The sequence below is a fragment of the Syngnathus typhle genome, linkage group LG13, assembly GCF_033458585.1.
Source record: "Syngnathus typhle isolate RoL2023-S1 ecotype Sweden linkage group LG13, RoL_Styp_1.0, whole genome shotgun sequence".
Lineage (NCBI taxonomy): Eukaryota > Metazoa > Chordata > Actinopteri > Syngnathiformes > Syngnathidae > Syngnathus > Syngnathus typhle.
In genome coordinates, this window is record NC_083750.1 from 8,551,551 (window position 1) to 8,566,355 (window position 14,805).

The following is a 14,805-nucleotide window of genomic DNA, read 5'->3' on the forward strand; positions in this document are numbered from 1 at the left end:
TAAAATAAAATAAAATAAAATAAAATAAAATAAAATAAAATAAAATAAAATAAAATAAAATAAAATAAAATAAAATAAAATTCAACACACTTTTAAATGAGATTTGAAATGCAACTTACCAAATGCTTTTTTTGTTGACGGGTTCAATTTGAATAATCCCGGTTAATAGCGTGTTTATGCAGGGGACGGAAGAATTGTGTCCGAGTGCTAAAAATCGCCCGAAATTGCCGAGAGGCTCTCTGGGTGACGTCACGGCAAGCGGCTAACAGCGGCGTATGACACTTGACGGACGATCAGACACCGTCGCCACTTTTCTCCGTTTCATACGTTCTTCGTGGCTCCCAATGACGTCTGTGGCTGTAAATAAAGGCAAATAACGTGGTCTTTGTGTGTCTTAGTATGAAGGAATTGACAATAAAGCTGACTCTGACTCTGTTTTGCAATCTTGTGCGGATTGTTTACTCCTGCGGCATGGTGAGTTGTTTGAAATTGGTGGCAACATTTGTTTTCGTCCATTTGGACTTGCAGACATTATGTGATTTAAGTGAGCTTTACTGCGCCACTCGGGTCTTAGATTGAGTGATAAGTATAGTCACCGCACGTCTGCCTTCTCCAAAAAGTTCCTTGGTGGGCGTTTTTCTCGGTGCATGCATGTGTGACGCACGGCCCTGGCCGGGTGATGTGCCCCAGGAGTGGGAGAGCGCCCAGACGCTGAGCGACCTGTGCTTGGCTCAGGTGTGCCGCAGCCTGGAGCGGCTGTGCAGTAAGCGAGCAGACAGCTCTCTGCTGCTCTTCCCTGAGGAGACAGCTGACCAGCTACTGCACAAGATGGCCTCAGAAGGTTTTTGTGCAATTTCTTTCTCTGCCTTTAAATTTGACACCCAAGATATAGATTGTGAACATTGTTTTGCTTTTTTTGCTTCCCTAGGAATAGTGAACGACAAAACCATTGGGATTTTCCACCAACACAAGGGGCTGCGTTTGAGCCGAGCCTGCCTGCGCCGCTGTCTGGTGTCGGCAGAAGCCTTCCAACTGGCCGTCTGCCCTCACCGGCTTCAAGAAGTGGATGCGTCCTGGTCCCCAGGCGACATCAGCGGCGCTCAAATCATCTCCGGCTTGGCGTCCAACCCGAAGTGTCGATCCAGCCTTTGGAAGCTCTCCCTCAACGGGCTCCGTCTCGACTGGGCCGCACTGGCGGATGGCGGCGACGGTCTCCGCTCCCTGAAAGGCCTGCGGACGCTCAACCTCGCCGGCACCGACCTGAGCGACGCCGCCTTAGAAGATGTCTGCTCTCTTCCTCAGCTGGAGAGCTTAGACATCTCCTGCACCGCCGTCTCCAAGCTGACAGCTCTCCTCCGATGCAAGACGATTCTCAGGTGTTTGACGGTCCACTGCCTCCGGCAGCTGGAATCGACGCCGGACGCTTTGATGTCCGTGCTCGGCCAGCTCGACGCTCTGAGACATTTGGACTTGTCAGACAACCAAACGACAAAACAGGGCGCAGACCTGAGTGACATAGCCGCTCTGCGTCTTCTGCGGGCCGGACCAGAGGTTCTTCCCTCCTTGGTGTCTTTGGACTTGTCGGGCAGGTGGGGAATCGACAAGGCAGTGGTCGGTGCGTTTGTGGAAGCCAGGAAGGATCTGGTGTTCTTGGGCTTGCTGGCAACTGGAGGTTGCGCCTGCCCTGCCCTGTCGGCGCAAAAAAAACTCAAGGTAAGGATTTTCCACCTCAGTCCACATTGCCCGTTTGACTACGCATGTGTTCAGGTAACCGGACAGACTCACGAGAAGCAGTTGTGCGAGGCCCTCAGAAGGTACAGAGACAGAGAGTGTTTCACTCAAGAGGCCATCTTACGTCTCTACAATTTGATCACAGACTCGCAGAAACCACAGCCACACCCAGAAATGCTGGAGGTGATGTAGTCCATTTTGGGTTGCCATCAGTCAACATAGCTTATGGATGAGTCATTTTTGTGAACGGAAAGCTCCATTTCACTTGATTATTGTGCATCTAAGTGAACAAGCCTCTTGCCCATTGCTCTCGTAGCTGGTGTTGAGGTCCATGCAGAGCCACCCTACGAGTCTGCACATCCACCGGATGGGCACGGAGTGCGTGATCAAACTCACCGCTGAGGACCAGGCCGAGGCCATGCCTGTGGGCCTGCTTCGCTACGCCGTCACGCAGCTGCTGCACACCATGAAGACCTTCCACCAAGATACGCAGGTGGCGCTTTTTTTTCCACCGACTGTAAATTAGAACTACCTCACTAAAACAAAACAAATAAATCAACAAATGCAACAACGACAGTCCATTGTTGCCTTTTTCTATCTTTCAGGTCCAACATAGTTATCTTCTGGCACTCTGCAATGACTACATCCTCCAGGAGGTCCCGTTTGACCGGTCAGTTTATCTTCGCACTGTTATGAAATAGTTGAGATCTGGGAGAGCATGAACAGGCCGTGTCTGCGTTCCTCATGCGTGCTGCTCTCACGCTTTAGGTATCTAGCAGCCACGCAGGTGATTAACTGGGTGAGCGGCAACAAAGATTCCAGCTTTCAGCGGATGTCCGTCGTTGTCCTCTCCAAGCTGGTGGCCAAGGTCAAATGGCATCAGCCGTCGCCCTCTCTTGCTCTCTCTCGCGGCTCAAATCTTTTCTGGTTTTGTTTTGTTGTCTTTGCAGTTATCCACAGCGGAGAATGCAAAGCTCGGGGAAGATGTCTTCATCGTGAAGGTAAAGAGGAAGCGTTTCCCTCTATTGTCGTGATTGCCACCAACTTTGTATCCGCCCAACAGCAGTTGTTGGCTAGCGTGCAGCAGAGGGCCATGTTGGAAGAAGTCGACTACATTCTGAAATACACTTTAAGTGCTTTGTGGAACCTTACCAATGAAATGCCCGTAGCGGCCCGCAACTTTATCCAGTGTAACGGCTTGGAGCTGTTTAAAGAAATGTTGGAGGTAGACATGCCCGTACACACGTGGCAACCCAAAACCAGAGAAATTGTTTTGTTCATATCCCTGGTCTTGTTTTTTTTTTTTTGCAGTCCAACTACACTGGACGTTCCATTCAGCAGGAAGTTCTCGGGATCCTGGTGGGTCGGGTCATTATTTCAATGGCTTCTTGAAACCTCGTGTAACTATATATGTATTTTTCAGAACAACATCGCAGAGGTGGAGGAGCTGCAGACGGAGCTGATGGTGGCAGACCTGTTGGAGCACATTGTCAGCCTCCTGCAGGGCACCAATGTGGACATGAGTGTGCGCTACTTTGCCGGCGGCATTCTTGCTCACCTCACCTCACGGCCGGAGGCTTGGATCTTGGACGAGAACCTGCGCAGCCGCATCCTCAACCAGCTGGTGCGTGTGTGAATGTTTTATTTAATAAACGAAGCCAACTGGATCCCATTGATGGCTTTTCCCCTCACAGCACGTCTCCATTGCAGCTTGGACCCATATGGAGAAAGAAATTGTGTTTCACAGGTGGGACGGAGTTATTGTGGAATTTTGATTGCGGCGCCGTACCTAATGGTGCTCGGCGTCACCTCTGCCTTTACGTTTAGGTCGTTGCGCCCGTTCTGCCACCTGCTTGGGACATGTCAACCCACGGGCGTGCAACTGTGGGCTGTGTGGGCCATTCATTTCCTCATCACAGAAAACGGTGGGTTCCGGCTTGTTCTTGTAATACCTCATTGTACGTACGTTAGCCTGACTCCATCCTCCTCTCTCAGCTTTACATTACGGCTGGATGCTGGAGCGGGAAGGTGTGACTGAACGTCTGAAGGCTCTGGCTTCACATCCAGACTCTCACGCCATCATTAGGGGACTATCGGAGAGCATCTTGTCTCTGCATGAGCGCCACAAAGGTGCCTCACAGTTCTTAGCAAAAAATGCAATCAAATCAGAGCAGAAACTCTTTGCGTGAACGAGAAAGAAAGATGGCCGCGTTTGGAGGTACAGATTAAATACATTGGCCAATTTCTGACGTAGGGATGAGTGAAGTTGTTCAACATTGAGGTCAAATTGTGTGGATCTGCTGAGGGCAAGCACAAATTGAATGCCTGACAGCAGTTTGCACATGTGGCCGCTAGAGGGTACTCGAGAGCTTTGGCTTCAGGGCTGATGGCAGTCAAATCCGTATCAAGTTCACTCAACGTAGTTTCGCCACTTTTCTGAGTGACATGCCAAAATTGGGACTGCATTGCACACTCCAATTGGATTCATTAACCTCAAACCGAAGTTCTGACTTTCAAAGTTGGACTAAAAGTATTTTTAAGTATAAGATGTCACATTTGCATTCATCGCCAGAATTTCCATTGAAGCAAATCCACTTAATATGTTAACCAAAAAGCTTTGGGCAGATTTCCTTCTTTGGCTTTCTGCTTCTCCATTTGCACTGTTTAAGCTGGCTTAGCTGGCTGCTGACATCACACTCGTATCACTGATCATCGCGCGCGCCCGCTCTCTATTAAAAAATGCACCCTCATCATTGCCCAAAATATCAAGTGTTCCTTTCAAACTGCAGGATTGAGACAGAAATAAAGATGTCACAAGAAAAGTGCCAAAAATATCTCGAGGAAAAATAAACAAAGCCTGAAGTGGAGGCTGAAGAGACACCAGCTGCAGATAAGAGAGAGGGGAGAAAAAAGACATCTAAGAGCATTTCAGGCTTGAATAAAAATATAGCAGAACCGAGTCCGTGTGTCTGTCTTGGTCCCTTCCAATTGCATTTTACGGATTTTGAATTATCTCACTGGTGCAGACGTCGCTATTGGATCGGAATTACGTCTGAACCTGTCTGGGTGCAACCCATGTGCATTTGTGCCATTGTTGTGGACAAGGACACATTGTTTGCTTTGAAATGACTGGTGGCTGGACAGCGCCGGCAGGTTCTCAGCCCGTGAGCGGATACGGAAAAGCAGCAGCAAGCGACTTCCCGTTTCCCGTTGTAGTTTCACGGCCTTTTTGTAGCTGATTTTGCCAGAGATTAAGTCCATCCCCGTTCCAGGCACACATCCAAAATTCATTGCCCCAAAACTGGAAATACTGTATGATATAACAATAAAAACAGACACAGGCCATTTTTTTGAAGGGGGAGGGGGTCAAGTTTGATATCCAAGGCCACACCATGCAGAGTTGACATGTTTGCCACGGTCTGCCTAAGCATTTTATATAACTTATGTTCATGCTAATTTGATGCTGTCACGTCAAAGCGGCAGTGATTATACATGACTTCATTTTTGCAACTGAAATGCAGTCTCCCACTTCCCGTGTCTAAATTTGTAAGTCATTCCGCTCCACCATGAGAAGGATTTTCTTCCTATTCGGTGTGATGTTGATGAGATGGCCTATTATGGCGAGTTAGAGACGCTCACACTTGATGTCACATTTCCCGGCGGCTATTCCGCCGTGAGTTGAGCAGCTCCACACAAGTGTGCAGAAGCATTAACAGCTCACAGGCGGGGAAATTTTGACATTTGTCCAATGACGGCCAGATGAAGTGTATACAATGAATGTACTGACCTACATATTAGCCTGCACGCATAACACGCAAATGCATGCTGAGTTTGGCTTTAATCAATAAAGAAAAATCCTTCTTATACATATTTATTTAAAAAAAAAAAAGATATCGCACGTATAGAGATATTGCACCAATGTAGTCATAACTGAACACATACACGCAGTGAAGTGCATTTTGTGTAAGTGAAGGGATTGCCATGCAAAAAATGACCTTCATGACCTTCTGGTCTCCAGTTACAGAGGTGACTGCTGCAAACCAGAAAGAGCAAACACGCACACGTTCAATCCTGAGTTTCTCCTTTCGAAGACTTTAATATAAAGTGTTACTTTGATTGAATGCTGCTTGGCGTGTTCCAGGAAGGTGAGTGCCAGTAAGGAGACACCAGGAAGCTGAAAGTGGAGAACTTTGCTGCTGCAATCATCGCTCTTATTTGCACCTCCTAAACAGTAACAGTGTGTTTTAACAAAGCATTCTCGTGGGTCCGCCCCGACTCCGCGGCCCCTTCCTCGTCCTCGTCCAGTTCCAGATGCTCATCTCTCGTCTTGATATAGCGCTCGTAAACCACCATGATGACCCCCGTGACCCAGGCCAGTACGGTGCCCGCTGCGAAGATGACAAAGCCGATGATGACGAAGAAAAGATAGTCCCAGGAACCCAAAGTGTGGCGGCACAACGTCCCAAGTTGGATGGCCGCCTCACCCAGGCGAAGGCCCTGCAGGTCGTCCGGGGAACTGCACGTGGTCTGGCCTTCGTCTGTTTTACAAACACACACACCAGCATGGTGACTTTCAGCACAGTTTAAGTGTGTCTTCATTTGGAACACTTGCAAAGATCTCTGAGGAAACAAATGAGACTTTATGGTTCTTTCTGTTCTGGTGAACCATAAATAACATCTGAGAGGCCTTCAAGTTCGACCCGAGAGCTTGGTCAATAATTCAAAGGGGACTTACGGATGGTTTTGCAGCTCCAATACCATAGCGTGAGCAAGCACCATCTTGAATTACCGGGAAAAAACACACTTGGGTTAAATTATTCAAATCCTTGTTCTTCACAGCCGCCCGCCTCTGTGCGGGTGCGTGCAACCAGCGAATAAAAGGGAAAAACCTTGAATTGAGAGCTTGCTGCTTAAACAAACAAAAAAAAAGAATCAGCACATGAATAGGGTGAGATAAATGTGACTAACAACAATAACGTGCGACAGCGACAAACTGTTTCCTGATATCTGTCTGGCTCCATAGCATAAAAAAAAAAAACGGGCATCAAAACGTGAGGGCTTTCCCGTTCCTCGGTGAGTGGGCTCTATTTCCAGAGTTACCCCCCCCCCCCCCCCCCCCTTCCTGCCTTATATAACAGCGGAGGGAGCTGCTAATCTAAGCATGGAGGACGACACGGGAAAATCTGTTGGTTCCTTCCGCCAGCGTTCCGGCTTTCTCTTTCCATTGACGCGTCTCCTAAAATGAAGAGACATTTTAAGCCTTAGGTTAAGCGTTAGGTTTAGTCTTAGGCTTAGGTTTAGTCTTAGTCGAGCAGCACTCCAGTCTGGGTGGGAGACAAAGTGCTAATAAAGAGATCTGGTCAGACGGAAGCATAGCCCCGCCGCTCCTCCCTCGCCGGCAGCTATCACCACGAGCGACTCGACTCCAAACCAAGTTAGACAAAAGGCATGAATATAGGGCAGCTCTATCAGAACTCCTTTTGGACTTGGCCTAAGCTGCGGGCTTTGAGCGTGGGCCGGCTCATGTGTGGGAGCGAGAGAAGCAGGGGATGTCTTTTTAGCGTGAGCATTAGAACGCCAACGCTTCTTTGCTCACTAAGTCTCACTATAAATAGCAGCTGCCCTTTTACACACTCACACATGCACAGTAGTTCCAAAAACAAAGGCCAGACAAATGAGAAGCAGGACCATTCGTCCAGTTCAGTACAATGTGGTAGGATGCAACTTTCAAATTACAGAGGAGATGTGGGGTGGGAGCTAAGCTTGGTTTGGCTGTATCGGTCGGGTTTTGAAGTGTACCGTCTATTTCCTAGGTGTCAAACTCAAGGTCCGGGGGCCAGATACGGCCCGCCACATCCTGTGTGTCCCGCGACGACAAATCAAATTCATGTCAGTGCTTAAAATTGCAAATTGTCTTCACTTTTGAAAAAATAGAGATATTGCTAGCATTTTGTTAACCATTTATCTTTTCAAAATATTAGAATATTTTTTACTTGTTTCAGATTTAAAAATGAGTTATTCATCGATTTGTTGTGTCGTCCATACTGTAAATAATAAGAGGCGTTCATACATTTATTTGGGTTGACAGTCATAATGGCCCTCCGAAGGAAACTATGACGACGATGCGGCCCGCAACGAAAATGAGTTTGACACCCCTGATCTATTTTATATGTTGACTTATACAGGTGTTGGAAATTCTATCGTCTCCTTGCTGTCAACAAATGATTTGCTGCGGCGGGGGGCACGTTGTCCGAATGCCCTCTGTCACAACGCGCTCCGCCACGTTTTTTTTTTTTCACCATGCGCACGTGCACCTGTCTCCGAAAATAGGGCCTGTAGGAAGTTGACACCAAAGTAGCTCATTAATTATACTGTCCGATCATGATGGCGCCGCGGATGGCAGCCACGGTGAGTCGCTCTCTGTTTATTTGTCTTATTTTGTGTGTCTTCTGTGTCCTTTGCTGCCCATCCCGGATCACTTTTACCAGAGAAGCTCTGTTAAACATCGGACAGACTTCTTCTGGTACTTTCTCTCCTGTTCTCTCCGATTCAGACTGTTTGTCGGAGATTCTAGCCGGAGCGGCGGTGCTGTACAAGCTAGCGCGACGACGGCGGCGCGGTAAGCGAGCCGGCGCACTCGTAAGGCTGAGGCAGAAAGGGTTCCGTTCTGCCCTACCGTCAATTCATCTGGCGAATGTCCGCTCCCTGGCGAACAAGATGGATGAACTGCTGCTCCTCACTTCAAGGAACACGGACTTCAGCGGATCCGCCGCGCTGTGCTTTGTGGAAACGTGGCTTAGCGAACGAACCCCCCACCACGCCGTGGAGCTAGCCGGGTTCAAGCTAGTGCGAGCAGATCGCAGCGCGGAGCTCTCCGGAAAATCAAAGGGAGGTGGTGTCTGTTTCTACATTAATGAACGTTGGTGTACTGAAGTCACGGTGTTGAAAGAGTTTTGCAGCCCTCTCCTAGAAACACTTTTCATAAACTGCCGGCCGTTCTATTCACCACGGGAGTTCTCCTCGATTGTCATGGCGGCTGTTTACATTCCACCACACGCACGTCCGAGTGAAGCCACGCAGATGCTGGCTGACCAGGTAACAGACATGGAGAAACTTCTACCAAATTCACTAATCATTGTTCTAGGTGATCTCAACAGGGCGAACCTCGCACACGAACTCCCCAGATACAGACAGCACGTAACGTGTCCCACCAGAGGGGCACAGACTCTGGACCACTGCTACACCGTGATCAAGGATGCATACCACTCTGCGGCTCGTGCAGCTTTAGGACTATCGGACCACTGTCTAATTCATCTGATCCCGGCCTACAGGCAGAAACTAAAAACTTCTAAGCCTGTGGTGAGGACTGTGAGGAAGTGGACAGTGGAGTCAAGGCAGGACCTCCAAGCCTGCTTTGACTGCACCGATTGGGGAGCTTTCGAAGCTGCAACTTCAGACTTGCATGAACTCACTGACACTGTCACATCATACATCAGTTTTTGTGAGGATCTGTGTGTGCAGACTAAGACCTTCTGCACGTACAACAACGACAAACCTTGGTTTACACCGAACCTCAGGAGGCTGCGCAAAGTCAAGGAGGAGGCCTACAGGAGTGGCGACCGCGAGCTGTTCAGGCAGACCAGAAACGCGCTGAACCAAGAGGTCAGGAAAGCCAGGAGGTGTTACGGGGAGAACCTGAAGAGACACCTCTCTGCCAATCCTGATCCCTCAACGGTGTGGAAAGGTCTGCAGAGCATCACGGGCTACAAGAAACGAACCACCCGTCCTTTAGAGAGCCCAAGACTTGCTAACCAGCTAAACAAGTTCTACTGCAGGTTTGATCGGTCCTCCCACACAACGGGACCTCCTGCAACACAATCTACATACTCACCTCTGCCCACAACTGCTCTCTCCACACCTCTATCATCGTTGTCACCCACTCACTCTCTTGCAGAGGCCGCGCCCGCACTCCAGGTCCGCGAGGAGGAAGTGCGCCAGATGTTCCGGAGACAAAAGACCAGGAAGGCACCGGGCCCAGACGGCGTGTCACCTTCCTGCTTGAAAGTCTGCGCTGAGCAGCTGGCGCCCACCTTTGCACGGATCTTCAACCGTTCTCTGGAGCTGTGTGAGGTGCCCTCGTGCTTCAAGAGCTCCACCATCGTTCCAGTAGCCAAGAAGCCCGCCATCACAGGTCTGAATGACTATAGACCCGTCGCACTGACATCTGTGGTCATGAAATCGTTCGAGAGGCTAGTGCTGAACCACCTGAAGGAGGTCACGGGCCCCCTGCTTGACCCCCTCCAGTTTGCCTACCGGGCAAACAGGTCAGTGGATGATGCGGTCAACATGGGACTGCACTACATCCTGCACCACCTGGACACCCCAGGAACGTACGCCAGGATCCTGTTCGTGGACTTCAGCTCGGCGTTCAACACCATCGCCCCTGACATCCTCCAACAGAAGCTCATCCAGCTTGCGGTGCCTGCCTCCACCTGTCAGTGGATCACCAGCTTCCTGACCAACAGGAGACAGCGTGTGAGGCTGGGGGGCATCACATCTGACACCCGGACCACCAACACTGGAGCCCCCCAGGGGTGCGTCCTCTCCCCACTGCTCTTCTCCCTCTACACCAATGATTTCTCCTCAGGTGACTCTCGTGTGAAGCTCCTGAAGTATGCAGACGACACCACTCTCATCGGACTGATCCAGGACGGTGATGAGACTGCGTACAGACAGGAGGTGGAGCGGCTGGTCCACTGGTGCAGTCAAAACCATCTGGAGCTGAACCCGCTCAAGACCGTGGAGATGACAGTGGATTTCAGGCGAGACCCTTCACCACTTTTACCCCTCACTATCCGCAGTAATACTATTCTTTCCACAGACACCTTCAAGTTCCTGGGAACCACAATCTCTCGGGACCTGAAATGGACCGGCCACATAGACTCTGTCCGGAAGAAGGCCCAGCAGAGGCTGTACTTCCTGAGACAGCTCAAGAAGTTCAACCTGCCGCGAGAGCTTCTGAAGACCTTCTACACTGCCATCATCCAGTCTGTCCTCTGCACCTCCATCACTGTCTGGTTTGGATCGGCCTCCAAACAAGACAAGCACAGACTACAACGGACAATCAGAACTGCAGAAAAGATCATTGGAATCAACCTCCCATCTATCCAAGACTTGTACCTGTCCAGGACCAGGAATCGGGCAAGGAACATCTCTACAGACCCTTCTCACCCGGGTTGCAGTCTGTTTGAACTACTCCCCTCCGGACGGCGTTACAGAGCTCGGTACGCCAAAACCAGCAGACACAGAGACAGCTTCTTCCCCCAGGCTGTTGCTCTGATGAACTCACACCACTCATAGAGTCTCAGAGACATTACTGTGCAATAACATCCTGCTCCTCACACCTTCTTGAATTTGTCTACACTGTTTTTGCATTATTCACATGTCCTGAATGTTGTTAGTCACCTAAATGTTGAACAGAGGGTGTGTTTCTACCGAAGTCAAATTCCTTGTTTGGCACGCTCAAACATGGCGAATAAAAAACTCTTGAATCTTGAATCTTGAATTTCTTTAGATCAATAAATTGTTTAGTATCAATTTGTTATTTGTCCAAAAATATGAAATGGCAATATTGGGAGGCGATGCAACGAAATGACTTTCTAAAATGATTCCGCCCTACCAAATGATACACATTTGACATTATCGGATGTCCCAAAAGGCTCGTAGCGTCGATTGATTGATTGTCGAGTACCGAGCCTGCAAATATGAATGAAAGAGCAGAGTTGTAAGGATCACGTGGCCTTCCTGCCCATGCACCGTGAATCATGCACCTGCTCTTATCGAATGTCATCGTGCTCCACTTCCTTCACCTACAGACACTTTGCAGAGCTCACCGAGCTTGCATGGAGCGCACCCGTTTGCAAATATGCACCATGCTCTATTTTTTTTTTTTTTACACATGCACCTGTCTCTCTCAAATATTGTGATTGTTTCAGGCAGAGAAGTAAAACTTTGCCTACATTGCCAACTAAACTACACCCCATGCCACTTTTTATTGGGTCACCGCCACGGTCCAAATGCTTGTGCTGCCTTGAGCCATTTTCCTGACAGTAAAGTATGTGCATATTTTGAACATTTCATTTACATTCTCTTCTTCGTTTTTAAGTTCTGGGGCTGCAAAATAGATTTTGAAGCTGCCCGGTCTTGTCAAATCCGTGAGACGTTATTTACCAACAGCGGATGGCACAAATGTGTCAAGTTTGTGAAGCGGCGCTTGCATGATATATGACGTGGATTCCTTGTCCCCTTTGACAAGATAAGCCATAGAAAATGGGGGGGGGGGGGGGGGGAACAAATGGATGGATGGCTGGATAATTAATTCAATGACATTTGACAGTTCAAGAGGTGGAAGGAGATGACTTGTCAGTTTGCATGGTGAATCTGTTTTCAACTAAGTCAAATCTGCAAATTCGAAGCTACGAACGAAGGGGAGCCACCGTTAGGTATTTAAATGAACTCTCGAAATCTTGATTTACATAAATACAATTGTGGCTCAGCTTCTGGTTGATATACATATATGAATAATGTTGGAATTGGTAAAAAAAAAAAAAAAAACTAACCTTGAAACTTGAAGCCCTCCAAGTGGACCCACAGAGCCAGCTCCTCGGTGAAGCATTCACAGCTCCATGGGTTGCCACTGAGACCCACTGAGCGCAGGACAGGTAGAGAGATCAGGGTGCTGACGTTGAGCACCGTCAAGTTGTTCCTGCTCACGTCGAGCACCTGGAGGACCGGGTTCTCCGCAAATGCGTCCCGGTGGATCTCAAAGAGGAACGGGTTATCCGTCATCCGCAGCATGACCAAACTGTCCAGGGGTGCAAAGGTCCTGTCCTCGATGCGGGTGAGGCTGTTGAACGAGAGGTCAAGGTAGGCTAACTTGCGCAGATTCCCAAACGTGGACTGAGAGATCTCGTTCAAGGAATTGTTGCTGCAGTCCAGGTAGACCAGGTCCGAGAGGTAGTTGAGCGCCAGCGGCGGTAGCTCCTCGATCAAATTGTTGGAGATGATCAGCTGCCGGGTGGCCAGGGGCAGGTCCGCGGGGAATCTGCTTAGGTGCTGCCCAGCGCATTGAACCACCAACTGCTCGTCGCACAAGCAGCGCTCAGGGCAGCCCGGCGAGAGCAGCGGCGACGCGACCGTCCCCGTGCAAAGCAGGAAAGCGGCAGCGGCGACGATCAGGAGCGCGCTCGGCTGCGGGGCAGGACGCATGACACCGAGGCCGAGGGCTTCATCCAGCCCGCTCGGAGCGATCCGCTCAGAGCGATCCGCGCGCGCTTACATTCTTCATGAACCTCCGCCAGACGATGGTAAGAGCGACGCGGGGATCGTTTCCACAGAGGTCAGCGGAGACCGTTGCCCTTGGCGCTTGGCTCGCTTGCGCGTAATGTTTCAGCTCATCCTGTCAGCTGGTCCTGAACCCGATGCGGCGCGATGCAACGTGCACCCGATGGGCTCGCGCTGGTTGTCATACCTCGTGGATTTATGCCACAACACCGGGCGGCTTTCCTTCCTTCGCACTTCCACTCCCACTGAGCGCGCTCGTGCTGCGCGCGGTCACTTGTCATGTTTGGCTGTGGTATCCTCTCGCCTTTCCAGAGCCAACTCCCGTGAGGGGAGGGCTCCTCGCTCGCGGTCGAAGCATGTGCAGCGGCAACCAAAATATTCCGTATATAATCCAATGCATTTCCGAGTGAGCGCTTGTTTGCTTGCATGACCTATATTTGCGCCACCGACTCGCGGTGCGTGGCTTTCCCGTCATCTGCACGTGCCTCTCATGCGTGTGCAGCCACAAGGTCACGTTGATCGATCATGAAACATGCATGATTGTTGCGCACATGTGTGCTCGCACTTGCCTCAGGTGTGCGACGAAGTAGGCTCCGCTGTAGCATCACGTTGGATCTCAAAAGAGATTCACACGCGTGTTGAGCCACGATTGCTGGAGAAATAAAACAGAAATAAGATTAAGAGTGTTTCATTATAATGAGGGAGACAAATATGGACAAGATACTAATAATAGCGGAAATACGTGAAATTGACGCACATTGAAATGTTACAGAACGGAATGGAGCAGGGCGACCAAATGCAGCTTGGACCAGGGTTGATTGAGGGAAAAGGGAGTTGGAAGGGAGGATGAGGGGAACAAGACCAACAGAACCAGCAAACTAACATAACGGACCGACCGACCGACAGACATGGCCAAGTGAAACAGAACTGACAAAGACAGGAATCAAGAAACAAAAAAGACATCAGACGACATCCACGATCCGAAAGGGGACAGAGGGGCAGACAGGACTTAAATACAAGGCAGGTAACAAGAGCTAGGTGACTGTGGTTACATTGATTGAGGTAACACAAGAGGGGAGGGGCGACGCCAACAGAAACCATGGCAACATAGACATAATTTATTAGTTATTGTTTGTGCGTTCTTGTTTTTATTTTGTGTCGTCTACTTGTATGTTTATCGTGTACTGTGTCTCGTCACCGTGGGATGGAGGAAACGGAATTTTGGTTTCTTTGTGTGTCTGGACATATGAAGGGATTGACAATAAAGTGACTTTGAACTTTGAATAATAAAGCAACCGGGGACGAGTCGTGACATGGAAATGCAGTAAATGTGAGGGCTTGGATACAAAAAACAATCCTAAATAATAATAATGATGAATGAATGCATTTTATTTGTTAAATTATATTTCATCAATCAAATAATAATAATAATAATAATAATAATAATAATAATAATAATAATAATAATAATAATAATAATAATAATAATAATAATAATAAAGACGGGAATCCGCCACCGTGTCCGCCCCAAACACGTGCATGACTAGCCAATAATGTTTGTTGACATTTGGCTCCTGGCTGCACCTTGCATGCGTCATGCAAGCCAAAGTGGGCAGATGCGGCCGACTGGCTGACAAGCAAAGCAGATGATGGGCGATGGGATGGGACAGGGTGGTCTCACTTGCAGTTCTGCTCGTGCACCCAGTGTGAAGCTATTCTTGCTCGCTTGTG

The 14,805-nt window shown here is 49.2% G+C and overlaps 2 protein-coding genes across 2 annotated transcripts; one reads left to right on the top strand and one right to left on the bottom strand.

The window, feature by feature from the left end:
• The first annotated feature begins 517 nt into the window (after nucleotides 1–517).
• Nucleotides 518–4,678, top strand: LOC133165321 (protein zyg-11 homolog). Its single transcript, XM_061294884.1, has 13 exons — nucleotides 518–841; nucleotides 929–1,713; nucleotides 1,768–1,914; nucleotides 2,048–2,224; nucleotides 2,337–2,401; nucleotides 2,500–2,599; nucleotides 2,682–2,732; nucleotides 2,795–2,956; nucleotides 3,043–3,090; nucleotides 3,155–3,355; nucleotides 3,426–3,478; nucleotides 3,559–3,656; nucleotides 3,727–4,678. The coding sequence occupies exons 1-13, from the start codon at nucleotides 652–654 to the stop codon at nucleotides 3,918–3,920; spliced, it is 2,271 nt and encodes a 756-aa protein (XP_061150868.1). The 5' UTR covers nucleotides 518–651; the 3' UTR covers nucleotides 3,921–4,678.
• Nucleotides 4,679–5,614: 936 nt separating this feature from the next.
• On the bottom strand, nucleotides 5,615–13,748 carry LOC133165315 (leucine-rich repeat-containing protein 52-like). The gene is made up of 2 exons (XM_061294877.1): nucleotides 12,351–13,748; nucleotides 5,615–6,269 (listed from the first exon to the last, which is right to left on the bottom strand). Exons 1-2 carry the CDS (start codon nucleotides 12,997–12,999, stop codon nucleotides 5,956–5,958), a joined length of 963 nt encoding a protein of 320 aa, XP_061150861.1. The 5' UTR covers nucleotides 13,000–13,748; the 3' UTR covers nucleotides 5,615–5,955.
• Between the last annotated feature and the right edge of the window lie 1,057 nt (nucleotides 13,749–14,805).